Raw genomic sequence first — 17509 nt, 5'->3', positions numbered from 1 at the left:
CAAGTGTTTTGTGAAAGTACTCAGCTGATCAGCCAGCATCTTTGGAGAGGGAAAACAAGTGGACCCTTCATCAGATCTGGCATTCCTATCGCCAATCCTACTGAAATATAATTGATCTGTATTGTTAGTTATTTTTCTCTCCATTGATGTTTTGATCTGCTGAATATTTCCAACATTTTTGTTTTGTTTCAGATTTCCAATATGTATTATATTTTGATGTGCTGTCTGGAATTTAGAAGAAACAATGGTTAAATTACCAAACTAGGAGTTCAAAGGTGTGAACTAATAATTCATAGCCGCAAGTTTACATTCGATCATGGCAGGCGGTGTGGAATGTAAATTCTACTCATAATGGATTTTTATTTACAAAATCAACAAATCTTAACATTGATTACAAACTTAATAGCTGTGAAAAAAATCCATCTAGCATTCTATAATGTATTTCATCTGAAGAACTTCTTCCTTGCCCAGTTCAGCTTAGGTACAAGTCCAGATCAACAGTAATATGGTCGATTTTCAAATGCCGTGTTACAAGTTTGCAGATGACACCAGTGTCGTCAAACAACGACAAGACTCGCCGGTAGAGGTTCGTTGCATGGTGTCAAGACGACAACCTCTCCCACAATGTTGGCAAGATAGTTATAGAATCATACAGTGCGAAAACAGGCCTTTGGGCCCAACTGCCTGCGTTTTGTTCATATCTTTCGAAACCTATCCTATCCATGTACCTGTCCAAATGTCTTTTGAAGATGTAGGAACTTGTTATTGACTTCAGGGAACGAGATGGTGTACATGCCTCAGACTGCATTGATGGTACGAAGTGAAGATGGATGAAAGTTTCAAGTTCCAAGTTCCATGATGTACATTTTACTAACAATTTGGCCTAGACCAATCACATTGAAGCAGTGGCCAAAAAAGCACACCAACACCTCTATTTCCTCAAGATTAAGGAAATTTGGTATATATTAAATGAATTTTATCAACTTTTATAAATATATGATAGAAAACATACTACTGGGATGCATCACAGCTTGTTTTGGCAACTGCTCTGCCCGAGACTGCAAAAAAACGGAGGCATTGGGGATGAAGCTCAGTTAAACATACCAACTTCGCGCCCTCATCGACTCCATCTACATTTAACACTGCCTTGGGGAAGCAGCCAACAAAATCAAGCATCGTTTTTTTACCGCAGTCATTCCCTCTGCTCCCCTTTCCCGGCAGCCAGAAGATACAAAAGCTTGAAAACACGTACCTCCAGATCCAGGAAGAGCTTCTTCCCTGCTGTGGTCAGTCCGCTAAATGGTCTATCCATAAGCTAGGGTGTAGTCCTCATCTTCCAACGTACCTTGCACTTTAACTTTATATGCATCTTCTCTAACTAACACTTTAATGCTCAATACTATATTCTGGTATTTTTCTCTTTGCACTACATGTTGTGTGTGCCTTGATTATACTCATGATTTGAATGAATATCACAAGCTTTAGACTGTATATCAGTACGCACAACAGCAATAAACCAATACCAGTGCCAATATCTAATGGCCTACTCATTATATCATAACTTCCATATTGAAAGAGAAAAGATCGAAGAAATGGGAAATCTCAATGATGGAAATGTTAAATAAAAACAGGAAATGCTCAACATCTGTGGAAAGAGATAGTTAACGTGAGCTGAACCTGAAATTATGTTTCTCTTTCCATTTGTGCTATCTGGTCTGCAATGTTTTTTCAGCATTTTCTGTTTTTATTTTGGAAAAATGCTGAACGAGACAGGCCATCCAGTATCAATGAAGACGTAATTAGGATGCTGCAAAAGCATTTTGAGCTGACTACTCGTAGTCCAACTCAAACTGCCAGTTGCTATTTTCCTTTGAAAATTGTACAGAATTGCTATCATTCAAAATGAATGTCACCATAATCGAACCTATTGGCCTAATGTAATCATTCTACTGTTACCGAGCCTAGAGATCAACCCTAGTTCAATGAGGAGTGCAGTCAATTTCTGGTCTAAAAATGAGGTCCTGCATGGAGAAGATGCAACAAGAGACTGCAGGCATGCTAAGCAGTAAAAATAGCATGTGATCTTGCAACCTAAGATTCCGGTACATCAATTGTTACTGATGGATAGATAGTTCAACAGTCAACAAATGGAAAGATTTCCAAGTACACTCCGAGCCATAGAAAAAGTATAGCTCAATCTGTGAGGTCTAAAAGAGTGAGGCTGAAGCATTTGTAATTGCATTTAGTCAGAAATACCAAGACACCAGTCTTTGGATTCATCATGAGATTTCCTGCCTTCTCAGAAGCTACTGAAATTCTCTTGTGCTTTTACTCAGCAACATAAATGCAGTAGATTTGGAACTAGATAATATATTCATTGCATTACTGAAGATTTTTTTCTTCAGCATAATTGGTGGAGAACCTATTCCACTGCAATTCAAACAATGGCAGCTGCTTGACATTGTGGAAAATTACCTGAATATATTCTGTTCATTAAAAGTAGAACAAACCTAATCTAGCTACTCAATTATGAAACTTGATGGCGGTTGAGGAACAGTACTATTAAGTGACATTTAATCCTCAATAACCTGACCAGCATGCGGTTGTGGTTATGCTGGGATTCACTCCACTCCAGATTCCCCTACTGCCTTGATCCAAACGGGAGATGAGAGTAACTGCCATTGATAACAAGGCAGGGTTTAACTAAGTGCCATCAGAGAATCTTGGTAAAACTGAAGTCATAGGACATCAAGATTGTTATTAAATCTGTAAAGAAATTGTTGGAAGTCAAGCATTCCAGCCTTAGGATGCATTTCAGTCTCGTCAAGTCATGGTCTTGAGGCATAATAAGCTTCAGCGGCTTCATCAGGACATGCTTTCCATCATAATTAATTTCCCTCCTGGGATAAATAAAGTTATATCATATCGTATAAGGCCAGAAGTGGGAATGTTTGTTCATTGAATAATACTCAATTCTAGTCATTCAGCAAATAAAGTCCATGTCAACTTGCATGAATTACAAGCATGGGCTAATACGTAGCTAGTAACATTTACGCTGCAGTGATTATCTCCAACAAAAATTCAGAACGCCTAATCTTTATTCAGGGTATTATCATTGCTAAGTACTCCACAATTAATATACTGGGCTGTGTCACCATTGACAGGAAACTCAGCGTAGGTACTGTGGCTTTAAGTGTAGTATGTTGTAGTGAGTGACTCAACACCTAACCCAGCCATCAGCAAGCTACGTCAGAAGTGTGATAGTACGCTCTACATTTGCTTGGATGCGTGCAAACCCAAGCAGATCTGTGCCATTGAGAATAACGTAGCCTGCTTAATAATTATCCCATCCGCTTTCACATGCACTCCACAAGTCATTCTTTTGTTTTAGAGAAACAGAATGGAAACGGTCTCTTCAGCCCATCAAGTCCAAGCCAACCATTGATCGAATGTTCACTCTTGTTCTATGTTATCTTGTTTGTCACCCAGAAACATACAAACTTTGTGCTGAATGTCAAGGGTTGATCTCACTGGCTTTCTGCACTCTGAGTAGCAACTGGGCATGGGAGAGAGTACCACAGGTACCCCGGAAATGACCCAGATGAATTTTGACAAAGGGGAAAGTTGAGAGCTGAGCTCAGTCTCTTGTCGAAGCTGTATGATTTAAATCTTTCTGATGTTCAAGAATTTTAAGATTGAAGTAAATAATTATTTAATTAGTTTGAAAAGTTCATTAAAAGCACAAACAGACTCTGAACAGTTGATGTACAACTGTTAAATCAGTCTTCCTCTTTGTCCCCCCAACTGCAGCCTAAAGTCCCCGTTAAACTCAATTGTGTATAAGATCCTATGCTTGGTTTAATCATCTACAAGGCACGTCAAAAGAATGATGGTATACTGTCCACTTGCCTGGATGAGTGCAGCTTCAATGGCACGCGACCTCAACACCATTGTAATGTTATCAAATCACAACAGATCTCCTCGTGGGGGCCAGTGATTAAGTTTCATGGCAAATAACTCCCAACACAGCATTTTTTTAGTTCCAAACTAGTATTCGAATATCTGTTGTTAAAGAAATAGTTTCTGAATATCCTTCACAGGTGCTTCCACTTAAATTTTTAAATGTCAACTTTTCTGCCATGTGCCTTTGTACTCTTATCACCTAAATTATTTTTTACCATATAGTGGTAGCACCTAACGAGCACTATCCATGATCTAGGTGCAACCTATAAGCTAGTTCTTTAGGATGTATCCCTCAAGTTTTCCAATCCACGTACCTGTCCAAGTATCTTTTAAATATTTTACCAGCCTCAACTATTTTCTCACCCATTACCCTTTGTGAGGAAAAAGATGTCCCTCAGATTCCTATTCAATCTTTCCTCTTACATTAAACATATGCCCTCTAATGCTTGATCTACCCTAGTCTGGAAAAAGGTTGTACATTCACTCTATTACCCCTATGATCGTATTTACCTTTAAGCTCATCCCTCAGCCACCTACATACACTCCTAGGAATAAAGTCCCAACCTGCCTAATCACATTCTATAGCTCAGGTCCTAGAGTCCTGACAACATCCTCGTAAATTTTCTCTGCACTCTTTTCAGCTTTGTGGGATCTGTCCTGGAACAGTAGCCAAAACAGAACACAATGCTTGAGGCTTCACTATCTTGTACAACTGTAACATATTTTCCCAACTTCCATAGTCAGTTCTCTGATTGAAGGCCACCAGATTCACCACCAGATCTACCTGTGATATCAATTTTAGGGAACTATGTACTTGTACTCCAAGATCCCTCTTGTCTAAATAAATTATTCCCCATCCTATTGCTAAAGAAAATTCAGGATTTTATGGAATATCCTGAGAATATATCCAAATAATACAATACAATACAATACCTTTTATTAAATTTGGTTTCTGCAGCCATACAAAAAAAGAACCAAGACGCACACCAACACAATTCAATTCACATAAACGTCCATCACAGTGAGTCCTCCTCACTGTGATGGAAGGCAAAACTTAAACATATCTCTCCCCTCCACTCCCCTCTCCCCCCCCCCCCCCCCCATGTCAGAGTCAAAGACACAGTCAATGGTCCCAATAGACACAACTATACATGACTTTACTCATATTTATTTGCAAATGTAATTGTGTTGTATGAAACTAGGGCTTTGGAGTGCATTGTGAGGACCTGTAACCCGGTGAAGAGTCATACAGAGGGAGAAAAGATAAATAATTGAGAAAAGGATTGTGAAGGCGATATCTTTCACTCAAGATATTTGAAATCTTGGAGTCTGAAGGAATGATGAAGGCAGAAACTATTTTTATACTTTAGTTTTAGTATATATGTGGTTGATATATATATACAATGATCAGCATACGTGTGCTGATAAGTGCTGGACAGTGGGGTGGCTGGACAGCTCTTTGGCTAGTGTAGTTCAGAATTGTGAATTGAAATTATTTAAATAAACATTGGTTTTATATGCAGTTGAAATAGAGAGATTTTATTCTCAAATTGAGTGCTTAATGTAATGCTCGGCTTGGATTTGCAATGGTTGTTTAGAGATACAAAATGGAAACAGATCCTTCAGCCCACTGAGACCATCATTTACACTAGCTCTGACATAAGACTTTCTCATCCACTCCCTGCACATCAGGGGCAATTTTTCAGCAGCCAATTAACCCTAATGACCCATTCATCTTTGGGATGAGTACCTGGAGGAAACCCTACATAGTTACAAGGAGAATGTACAAATTCCACACAGCACACCAGGTCAGGAATGTACCTAGGTTTCTGGCACTGAGACAGCAGTAATGTTCTACCAGCAATGCCACTACGGCCAATAGTTGTTCAATCATTCTAAAGGTGTATTTCAATTCCAAGCACGTGAAGTGGTTGTTTCTTGAATATAATTTTTTTTGGAAGGTGTAATAACTAATGCACAATTTCGAGTATCTATGAACGTAGTATCAGTTAAAAATGGACACAGTTTTTCACGTTGAATGTAACTAGTTAAATCAAACTAAAGAAAATAGAACTTCTAAATAAATTGGCACAGAACGGTAGCTGGTAGAATTCTGCCTCAGTGCCAGAGACCTGGGTTCGATTCTGACCTAGGGTGCTGTCTGTGTAACATTTGCATGTTCTCCCAATGATAACGTGGATTTCCACCGGGTGTTCTGCTTTCCCCCCCACATCGCAAAGATGGATGGGTAAATTTGCCTCTGCATTCTCCAAAGTGTGTAGGGAATGGATGAAAAAGTGAGATAACACAGAGCTAGTATGAACAGGTGACCAAGGGTCGGTGCGGACATCGGGTAGTTGGACGAAGAGCCTGTTGCCATGCTGAATCTTTCAATCTATCAAAAATAGTAAGTTTTATTCTAAGCATGCAAATGTTAATTAATATATTTCCTTATTAATTAAAAAAACTCAAAGATTATCACCATTTTAAAACTATGTTCAGATAGGAGCTGCTGTAAGTTAATACAGCATATGAAGAAAATTGCTCAGCACATGATAAGCCATTGATATTTTTGTATCATTTTTCAGATTTTGTGGTTAGTGTCATTTCTGAAGATGGTAATACAATGAGGGATATTAAGCCAACTGATATTACCATGAGAATGTGGAAGGGACAACGACCTGCAGCAAATGTACCGGTAAGTATTTTTATAAATTGCTGTTTATCATTAGAGAATACTTTAGCCTGTCATCCTAATCCTGTAATTGCTCATCACCCTCCTTCTGGGATAAGACGGAGATTTTGAAAGAGCCTGAACCTGTGTACTAGAGTAATGCAAAAGTTCTTACCTGGTCAATTTGTCGACCACAATTTATAAAATATCACATTTTAAATGAGTTATGCCAAAATTTCCCATGGACACGTTAACATATGCCAAAACAGAAGCACCAGCATAAAGTGAATTATATCCAAGATATTTGGGGTCCCAATGAAAGCTATGAATTTGTACCATTCTGCTCGAATTTCCTTTTGCAAATGAAAATTTAAAATTGTCACGTTGCTGCCATGGGCATTGAGCTATGTGTGATTATGCAAATGTTTTTCAATTATTAATCCAACTGGTTCACTGAGGATCCAGTTGATTGTTTCCTTAATATCAACATAAACTTACAGCAAGTTTGTGGGCAAAACATTTTTGAGAAGGAGAATGCAGGACTGAATCAAAAATGGAGCATGTTGCGTGATGCTGTGCTACAAAAATTGTTTGCCGCTGGTTTTAATTCAAGTGCATAGTATATGGTTAGGATAAGGGATGGATTTAAAGTTAACAATGTAATTAATTTTATGCCAATTATAATTTGTAAGCAAACTATTTGTATTGGCTATTGCTGCCAACGATGGTTAATATCAGACAGAAGAAACATTTATGCTGTACAAAGATGCATGACCCTATCTCAAACACAAGCTTGGAGAATATATTCTGATATTGTTGTGGCTTCAGAAATAAAAGGTAGTCAAGCATGCCCCAAAATCTACCTGGAACCAAATGGGTGATCTTGAATGTGAAAACAATGCGTAACTGGGGGTGGTCGCATTTTGAAGAATATACAGGCTTTTGCAATAGAGAAAGCTGATAGCTTAATGGTACTTTGGATAAATGAATGAACTTGAAGGAAACACTTATCCCCAATATTTATGATCAAATTACTTGTGGAGATTGTTTTATGAATTAAAGTTTCAAAAAGCAATTTGTTTCTCAGCTTGAGTTTTTGTATTATATAAATAGTATTGCTATATTCATGATCTGATGTGTATTCCTAAAACTTTAATTCTTCACTTTTTGTCTTCAGCCCACCATTCTAAACTGCAATAAGGGACGGGAAGGTGACAAAGAGGGTTGCTTTTATTTCAGGTATTCACCATATAATGTATTTGACTATAATTTCATATTTTGTATCGGAACAATTTAATTTGTATTTAGCCACGTTGTTCGGGAAAATCGCCTTGATATTTAGGCATTTGTTAGATATATAGACATGCAATCCGAATTGTGCTAACCTAAAAGCTTTAGGGTCATTTGTATTTGGCTGGAAATATATTAACAAATGGTGTAGGGAGGAACTATAGATGCTGGTTGTAACCATAGATAGACACAGAAAACTGGAGTAACTCAGCATGGTCAGGGAGCATCTCTGGTGAAAAGTAACTGAATAAGGGTCTCGACCTGAAATGTCGCCTATTCCTTCTCTCCAGAGATGCCTGACCCACTACTCCCTCCAGACAGCACCCGAAGTCTGGATCGAACTCGGGTCTGGTGCTGCAAGCATTGTAAGGCGGCAACTCTACTGCTGCACCACAGTGCTGCCACCATGCTTGAGGATTCCTTTAACCAAATGGACAGGATTAGGAAAACTGTCCAACACCATGTTTTCTAGCAGTAAATCTGCTGTCAATTTTTTGAGGGAGAATGAACAAAGTTCTTAATCTTCTGAAAGTATGGTTTCTGATACCAAATTTTTATTCATGCGTATTCAGCTGACGCTGATATTCCCCACCTCTATATGTTTCTGAATGCTCTACATTAATTCAAATAATTGGGGGGGGGGGAAGCATCCTGGGGTCTGAAGAAGGTTTCTGACCCAAAATGTCGCCTATCCACATTCTCCCGAGATGCTGCCTGACCCGCTGACTTATTCCAGCACTTAGTGTCCTCCCTATATCCTGGAGTAGCATAGTTAACTAATGAATCAAGTTATTTGGTAACAGGCCAGCAAGGAGAGCAGGTGTATCTTTTGGTTCTTTACTGTATGGACTACTGGGAACATTCAGCAGGTCAGACTGCATTTGTGGGAAGCGAAACAGCTAACATTTCCAGCCAAAGACCTTTTTTAAGATCTGAGGAGACAAAAAAATCTCGTTAAGCTGCAGGGAGTGGGTGTGTCTCTGACACTGGTATAACTGAGGTGACCATACAAAAGCTTTTTTTATATTCATCCAGTAATGCTGGCAGAACCAACATTTAAATGCTCATGAAGGTGGTGTTTAGCTGCCACTTGAACTGCTGCAGTCTTTAAGATATGGATATATTCACAATGATGCAAGCGAAGGAATGGTAATATATTTCCAAACCAGGATAGTGCGTCGCTGGAGGGCAACCTCCAGGCAGTGGTGTTCACATGCTTTTGCCACTATTATCCTTCCAGCTGGTAGAAGTCATGGGTTTGGAATGTGCTGTCTAAGTGGCCTTGATAAGTGGCTGCGCTTCTCCCTGGTACAAACTGTTGTAGCTGTCCATCAGTGATGGAGCAAGTGAATGATTGAGGATAGGGTGCCTTTCAGGCAGGCTGCTTTGTCCTGTATAGTGTCAAGCTTTCTGAGTGTCGTTGAAGCTGCACTCTTCCAGGAAACAAGTTATCTACTTAATGTGTGAATAGCAGTAGTTAGAAAATGAGAACATAGACCAAAGAACATCGACAAATGAATATAGGAGTTGCATAATTCAGAGCAGGAAGACATGTCTGGAAGATTAGACTGGGTGTGTCCTCCACTCCCAGAGGAGGGAAAAGGGAAATTAAAGAAACAACAAATTAGCTGAGACAAAATTGCAGATTTTTTCTGATTTTCCTGTTGTATTGGTTCCTATGATATTCACCACCAACAAACTCATTCTGATATTTTGTACTGTCACTAAATTGAAATAGTTGTTTTGTAACATATATTTGTATTTCAGGGATAAAGTCCTTCCAGAGCGGACGGGAGCTCATTCCATTCAATTTGCGTATTCACTGGACAAAAACATGCTCTGTAGTGAGCAGGTATGCTACTTGTACTGAAACCCTTTGAAAGATCTTCTATATCATACGACTCCTTCTATCCCACTGTGCATGCCATTTCCCTCACTTTATTGCCACATACCCCCATCTGCCGAGTCCTCTGCAACAATTTTAACAGTGGAGTACCCTTATCTTCAATTTCCACAGCATTCTATAGTTTAGCTACTTTTGGGACATTTCCAGCCTATTTGTAATTTACTTTTAGATGTCTTCATTGATTTATAACACTTGCATTTAGTGTATATTTATTACATGTCTTTTTGTCGTATTTTCATTCTAGATTGCTTTGAATGTGTTACCTGGTGAACCTGTTAAATTAATGCCAGAAGAGGTGCCAGCTACTCCTACTGTTTCAAATATTCGTAATGTTGCCCATCGCATATTAGTTAAAAATATGCGCCTGAAGATCATGGTAACAACATTTTTGTTATTATGTTGAGTGTAAATGTTGATTCTGAATGGTCTTTCAATTTAAGTTTAATTTATGTTCATGCTGTAGCGGCACCTAGTGGTTAGGCCACTCTTGCTGTGCGAACCGTCGGCAGTCGGGGGTAGGGTCACATGACTGGGCAATGGCGGGAAGGAGTCACGGGCTAAAGGGGTGTGCCCGAGTATATAAGAACTGACCTTCTGTCTCTCGCTCTCTCTCTTCCTCTCTCTTCATGAGGAACCTCAGCAGGAGCTCTGCTCGAGCCCACGAGGCAACAGCCTCTCAGTGACAACAATGACTATTATGTTAGAGTGCTAAATGTGCATGTATATCTAACCTACAATGCCTGAATAAAGAAATCATTTATTCACAACGTATGTGCCTCTACATTGGTGACCCCCGACGTGATTCGAACACGCAGCCTTCTGACGGCCCACGGCCGGCCGAAAGGTGGCGCTGTTGACTGCATTCAAGCCGCAGTGGTGGCATCCGGCCGGAAGGGGGGGCGCTGTTGACGGCGGACAGAGAAGGCCGAGCATCGCTTCCGGCCGGCTGTGGCGGCCATTGTTGTAGTCGCTGCGGCGAAATACCACGCCAGCGAGGAGCAGAAAGATGTCTTAGGGCAGCCGCCCCGGGTAGGCCCGCCCTCTCGGGTGGCTAGGCCTTGAGTAGCGACCGGCGGGGTAATGGGTGGGCGTGCTCCTGGGGTCGTCGGGGCTGCTAGTGGGAAGCGACGGTTGGTTTGGGAGAGCGGCAACTGGTGCGGGAGCGGGAGTGGTAGCTGATGGGGGGCGATGGCAGCCGCGACCTCTCAGCCCCAGTGGGCAGTTCCGGACAGGTCATGCGGGAGAGAAAGCGAGGGCCAAGGCTGCTGTGCCGCTGTCTGTTGCGGTGAGCGGCCAGCGATCGGCTAGACCAAGCCCGATCGCGGCGGTGGGGCCCAAGGAGGCGTCCGGGTGCAGCGCAGAGTTGACAGCTGCATCCATAGCGGTGATTACCGTAGATCTGGGCTGCCGCTTGCAGACATCAGGTCACCACGGTAGATGGTTGGCTGCGTTCGTCGGGTACTCCAAACCCCCAATTCGGATCGTCACGGGTCACCAATGTAGAGGCATAAACATTGTGAATAAATTATTTCTTTATTCAGGCATTGTAGGTTAGATATACGTGCATGTTTAGCACTAACATAATAGTCATTTTTGTCACTGAGAGGCTGTTGCCTCGTGGGCTCGAGCTGAGCTCCTGCTGATGTGGCAGGACACTCTTATGAAGAGAGAGGAAGAGAGAGTGAGAGAGGGAAGGTCGGTTCTTATATACTAGGGCACACCCCTACACCCCATGACTACTTCCCGCCATTGCCAGTCACATGACCCTACCCCCGACTGCCGAGGGTTCGCATAGCAAGAGTGGCCTAACTACTAGGTGTCGCCACAATGCGTCCCTTCAAAACATTTGCTCAGTTGCTATAGCAATGGCTATCAACAGATTATTTGCAGAACCAAATGCTTGCAAATGTGTTTTTCAGCAAGGATTGCAAACTGTCAGAATTATATATTTGTATTCCATTCTTCTGGATAACTTCTAATTGCACTAGGTGGATTTGGCTATTAAAATGGACAGTCGGAAGGAGGGTCCTGACCCAAAACACCATCTGCCCATTTCCCTCCACAGCCCGGCCTGCCAAGTTCCTCCAACACTTAGTTTTTTTGTTTATTATTCTTTCTGGTCAGTTCCTACTTTAAACAAGGCTTTGCATCTTTAATTGAATTTAGGCATGTGTATCAGATTCAGTGTTGTTTTGTTTACAGATTCAACATGGAAACACTATGTGTAACGACTAATTTGTACTAAAGACCTTTGGGTAAAATATTGCATGGAAGGCAGCTTTATGTTTGTTTTTTTAATAACAGGATGAATATAACAATGCAGCTGGAGAGGATATGTGTGGCATGCTGATGGTTACCATTAGAAGCATGACCGACAATGATAGTGAGATTCCTAATTTTCAGGGAAAATCCAGCTATCTGGAGTATCAACTCAACCACGGATCATCTATCATTTCAGTAAGTTAAATCTAACTCATCTAGGGGAAGGCTGTTGATTAAAAGTGGTTTTGCCTCAACAATTTAACCAATGTGACTACAACACGACCAGAAAAACAAGGTTTATGTTCCTGGATTTTGTAGTTGATCCATTGATTTTCTAACTTTGTTCCGTAGCATTAACATCTTATCATGTATAATTTTCTGCGTTTAAATTAAAGTTCCACTTCAGGCACGTATTTGTTGAATTATCTATTCTCATTTTCCTTTTGTTTTAGATATTTAAATGATTAATTTGAACTGAGTATATAGAGCATTTTGTTTTCAAATCATTATGCTTTGCAATTCCCTGTTGGAGGATTTTTAAAGAGCACTGGCATCATGGATACAGATAGTTTTAAGATAGGTAGAGAATGGGTGTGTATATACACAGGTATATGAAGGTAGAATAAATTGTGAAGATGTCCGTCAAACTAACATGTTGGTATATTTTGAAGTAAAATACAAAAGTAAAGAATTTATGCAAAATCTTTACAAAGGTTTTCGGCGACATTCCGGGACGTTGTGACCTTGGGGGGGGGAACATGAGATTTACGTGAGTGTTATTGAGGATGATAAATGTAACAGAAACTAGGGACTCGTAAAGAAATCTCGACTCCTTAGATGAGTAAAAGGAAAGAAAATTTGATGGAGCTGTGCAAAATCATAAACAAGCTGAAAACTTTATCCAGTTACTGAAAGATCAGCAACCAGAGGACAGATTTTAGGGGATTGCCAAAAAGAGACATTTTTGTAACCAAAAGTCTGAAGAATGGTCCAGACCCAAAAGGGATTCGATCCGAAAAGTCACCTATTCCTTTTCTCCAGAGATGCAGCCTGACCCGCTGAGTTATTCCAGTTTTTTGTGTCTATCTTAGTCCAAAACATTGTCTCTTTCCCTCCACAGATGCTGCCTCCAGCATTTTGTTTTTTGGCAAACATTATTGTGTTTTAAAAAAAAAGCATTGTTATTAAATTCTCAACCACACTGAATTGTGCGATTGTGTTAACTTAAATTATTTGCCACTCTTTGAAACTTGCTTTGTTTTAACAGAATCTGATGCTTGCAGAAAACAGTCCTGGCAGAGATAGCACTGAATACTTGCTGGTCTTTGAACCAAACATTACAAAACCAAGCAAGAGGAATCCTTTACCTCCTTACATATTACCTTTTATGTTTTACAATGGTGAGCAGCAAGACAAACCTGCCTGTTTTTGCTTGCACTGAACATGTATTACTGTCGATTATTACATCTACCAGAGCCCTATTGCCTGATCGACTATATTTCAAGTTGACAAAGGAATTTAATTAAATAACAAATTGTGCCATGTCGTGTAAGGTTTAGCCTTGGATTACAAAAAAGGTTCAAGGCTCAATCTATCTCTTCTGCTGAACCAGCAGAATTTTTAGAATTGATTTGGTCTCAAAGGAAATGACAGAATTATGTCTAGGTTGGCGTGGATGAGGGTTTGGCTAACTGAAATAAATCAGAATCTCAATGAATGGATCAAAATTATTGATCCATTTAATTGTCACATGTACAGTACAAAGAAAATGTGCATGTTATCCAGACTAATTATACTATAAATGAGTACCATCATGTCATGCGCAAGCACAACAGTGCAAGGGGGCTAATACCAGAATGCTGACTATATCATTACAGCTACAGTGAAAGTACAGCTTAACAAAACATGAATAGGCTTCATTGGGGTGGGTTGGAAGATGAGGCAATACCTTACATCATGACGACTGTTCAGTAGTTTGATGACAATGGGGATTAAGCTGTTCCTGAATCTGATGCTGCATTAATATGTACTTTCAAGCTTTTGTATTTCCTGCCTGATGGAACGGAGAAGAGGTCATACATTGCCCTCCATAATGTTTGGGACAGACCCATCATTTATTTATTTGCCTCATGTACCCCACAATTTGAGATTTGTAATAGAAAAACAATCACATGTTAAAGTGCACAATGTCAGATTTTATTAAAGGCCATTTTTATACATTTTGGTTTCACCATGTAGAAATTACAGCAGTCCCCCCATTTCAGGGCACCATAATGTTTGGGACACATGGCTTCACATGTCTTTGTAATTGCTCAGGTGTGTTTAATTGCCTCCTTAATGCAGTTATATGAGAGCTCTCAGCACCTAGTCTTTCCATCACCTTCGGAAACTTTTATTGCTGTTTATCAACATGAGGACCAAAGTTGTGCCAATGAGAGTCAAAGAAGCCATTATGAGACTGAGAAACAAGAATAAAACTCTTGATTAGAGACATCAGCCAACCCTTAGGCTTACCAAAATCAACTGTTAGGAACATCATTAAGAAGAAAGAGAGCACTGGTGAGCTTACTAATCGCAAAGGGACTGGCAGGCCAAGGACGACATCCACAGCTGATTACAGAAGAATTCTCTCTATAATAAAGAAAAATCTCCAAACACCTGTCCAACAAATCATAAACGCTCTTCAAGAGTCAGGTGTTGATTTGTCAATGACCACTGTCCGAAGAAGACTTCATGAATAGAAATACAGAGGCTACACTGCAAGACGCAAACCACTTGCTAGCCGCAAAAATAGGATGACCCGGTTACAGTTTGCCAAGAAGTACTTCAAAGAGCAACCACAGTTCTGGAAAAAGGTCTTGTGGACAGACCAGACGAAGATTAACATATGTCAGAGTGATGGCAGCAAAGTATGGAGGAGAGAAGGAACTGCCCAAGATTTAAAGCATACCCCCTCATCTGTGAAACACAGTGGTGAGGGTGTTATGGCCTGAGCATGTATGGCTGCTGAAGGAACTGGCTCACTTATCTTCATTGATGATACAACTGCCGATGGTAGTAGCATAATGAATTCTGAAGTGTGTAGACACATCCCGTTTGCTCAAGTTAAAAAAAAATGCCTCAAAAGTCATTGGCCAGCGGTTCATTCTACAGCAAAACAATGATCCCAAACATACTGCTAAAGCAACAAAGGAGTTTTTCAAAGCTAAAAAATGAGCAATTTTTGAGTGGCCAAGTCAAATCACCTGATCTGAACCCAATCGAGCATGCCTTTTAAATGCTGAAGAGACAACTAAAGGGGATTAGCCCCCAAAACAAGCATAAGCTAAAGATGGCTGCAATACAGGCCTGGCAGAGCATCACCAGAGAAGACACCCAGCAACTGGTGATGTCCATGAATCGTAGTCATTGCATGCAAAGATATGTAACAAAATACTAAACATGACTACTTTCATTTACATGACATTGTTGTGTCCCAAACATTATAGTGACCTGAAATAGGGGGACTATGTATAATCACTGCTGTAATTTCTACATGATGAAACCAAAATGTATAAAATGGCCTTTATTAAAATCTGACAATGTGTACTTTAACCACATGCAAAAATTTTTTTCTATTACAAATCTCCAAATTGTGGAGTACAGAGCAAATAAATAAATGATGGGTCTTTGTCCCAAACATTATGGAGGGCATTGTATAATGGGTGTTCATTATATAACTATGTTTGCAGTTCTATTCAGCCAGAATTTAAAAATGGCTGATACAGAATCGAGACATCTTTGTCTAAAAACCAATCTAAGAATGTTTTTTTTCACAGATTTTAAGAAACAGCAGCAGATGACAACATTAACCAAAGAGAAGGACCAACTCTCGCAATCCATTGTTGCATACCGGAGTTTGTTTGATACCACAAACCAACTAGTTGGTGAAATGAAATGTAAGTTGCATTAAGGATATTTGTACATTGATGAATTGCAAAGACGTGTGTAGAAAAAGTTGTTTTCTTTGTTTATTTGGCAAATAAATATCACCAACGGTTAATTAATATTTTGGATTTCAATGGTAACCTGAGGTCACTTCCAATCATCAAATAACCCAATGATTAAAATTTGAGAAGAACTCTTGCCTAAAACCCAAAAACCCATATTTAAAAATTTATATATATATATATATATCCGAATTGTTGGAATTTGGTTTAAAAATTACTTATGTATAAACTGCTATTACTAAATAAAATTGCATTCTGCCCCATCCTATTGAGCAGTTTGCAATAAAATCCTCCCAAATTTTGACTGCAACAGCAAAGAATGAATAATGCATAAAATAAAAATGCCATTGCTGATGTTCTCTATGGAAGCTATGGAGGAAACTTTTATTGCAATCCAATTTTTGTGTCTGGCTTTTTCAGACAATCTGTTTTTGTATATTTCTTCCTGGATTTAATGCCCCAGTATTTTGTATTAGCTGTGAGTGAAATCATCACAATTATCATTCTCATTGTTGTTGAAATTCATTTCACTTTGTTGTTCAAATGTATCATCTAACGTGCAATATATTTAATTAACCTCTAATTCTCATTAGCAATAGTTCAGAAACAGTTTCCACTTGCAGTTTGTAGAAGTGTCCTGCTGATTTCGGCCTTTAGCTTACTTACTGGTAGTATTTATAAAACTTTAGGAGTATTCTCTCATTTGATCTGCTTGGAGAGCAAATTGGTCTGCAAGTCCTGATTGGAATACATTAAACCCTGTACGTGTAGTGTACGTGTGACCATTGGTCGGCATGGATTCGGTGGGACGAAGTGCCTGTTTCCCCACTTATATCTCTAAACTAACCTTTAAGTATTGTAAATGGTGTACTGTATTGTAAGCTTTAAACATTGTGGAGAAAAAAACTTTAAACACTAAAATACCTTGAAACATTGTAAATAAACATTGTAAATCAACTATCTAACTTTGATGCTCCATTGGCTGTGGCCCACCACCGTAGAAGGCTGTGGTGAATGAGGAGGAATAGGGTCAGCAGCATCAAGAACAGCTGGTCTGAAGAATGCGTCGCGTTTCGTTTGTTGACACTGCTGATGCTGCTGCTTTATAATAATTTCTCTGAATGCTCCGAAATGTTCATAAAAGGGCTGTCATCAGTTTCCGATGACAGTTCAATAATAGGCAATAGGTTCAGGGGTAGGCCATTCGGCCCTTCGAGCCAGCCCCGCCATTCAATGTGATCATGGCTGATCATCCCCAATCAGTACCCCGTTCCTGCCTTCTCCCCATATCCCCTGACTCTACTATTTTTAAGAGCCCTATCTAGCTCCTCTTGAAAGCATCCAGAGAACCTGCCTCCACCGCCCTCTGAGGCAGAGAATTCCACAGACTCACCACTCTCTCTGAGCAAAAGTGTTTCCTCGTCT

The 17509-nt window shown here is 39.9% G+C and overlaps 1 protein-coding gene across 1 annotated transcript in view; it reads left to right on the top strand.

Moving 5' to 3' along the window:
- smchd1 (structural maintenance of chromosomes flexible hinge domain containing 1) overlaps positions 1-17509 on the top strand; it is a 124611-nt gene that overhangs the window by 87012 nt on the left and 20090 nt on the right. Inside the window, exons 33-39 of the mRNA XM_033019603.1 lie at positions 6552-6661; positions 7815-7876; positions 9695-9779; positions 10078-10209; positions 12138-12290; positions 13363-13495; positions 15914-16033. Coding sequence (XP_032875494.1) covers positions 6552-6661; positions 7815-7876; positions 9695-9779; positions 10078-10209; positions 12138-12290; positions 13363-13495; positions 15914-16033 — 795 coding nt within the window. The remainder of the gene's footprint in view (positions 1-6551; positions 6662-7814; positions 7877-9694; positions 9780-10077; positions 10210-12137; positions 12291-13362; positions 13496-15913; positions 16034-17509) is intronic.

Source organism: Amblyraja radiata, chromosome 4 (genome assembly GCF_010909765.2).
Source record: "Amblyraja radiata isolate CabotCenter1 chromosome 4, sAmbRad1.1.pri, whole genome shotgun sequence".
Taxonomy (NCBI): Eukaryota; Metazoa; Chordata; class Chondrichthyes; order Rajiformes; family Rajidae; genus Amblyraja; species Amblyraja radiata.
Note: the sequence above shows the minus strand (reverse complement) of the source record. Positions and strands in the feature narration are given on the sequence as shown.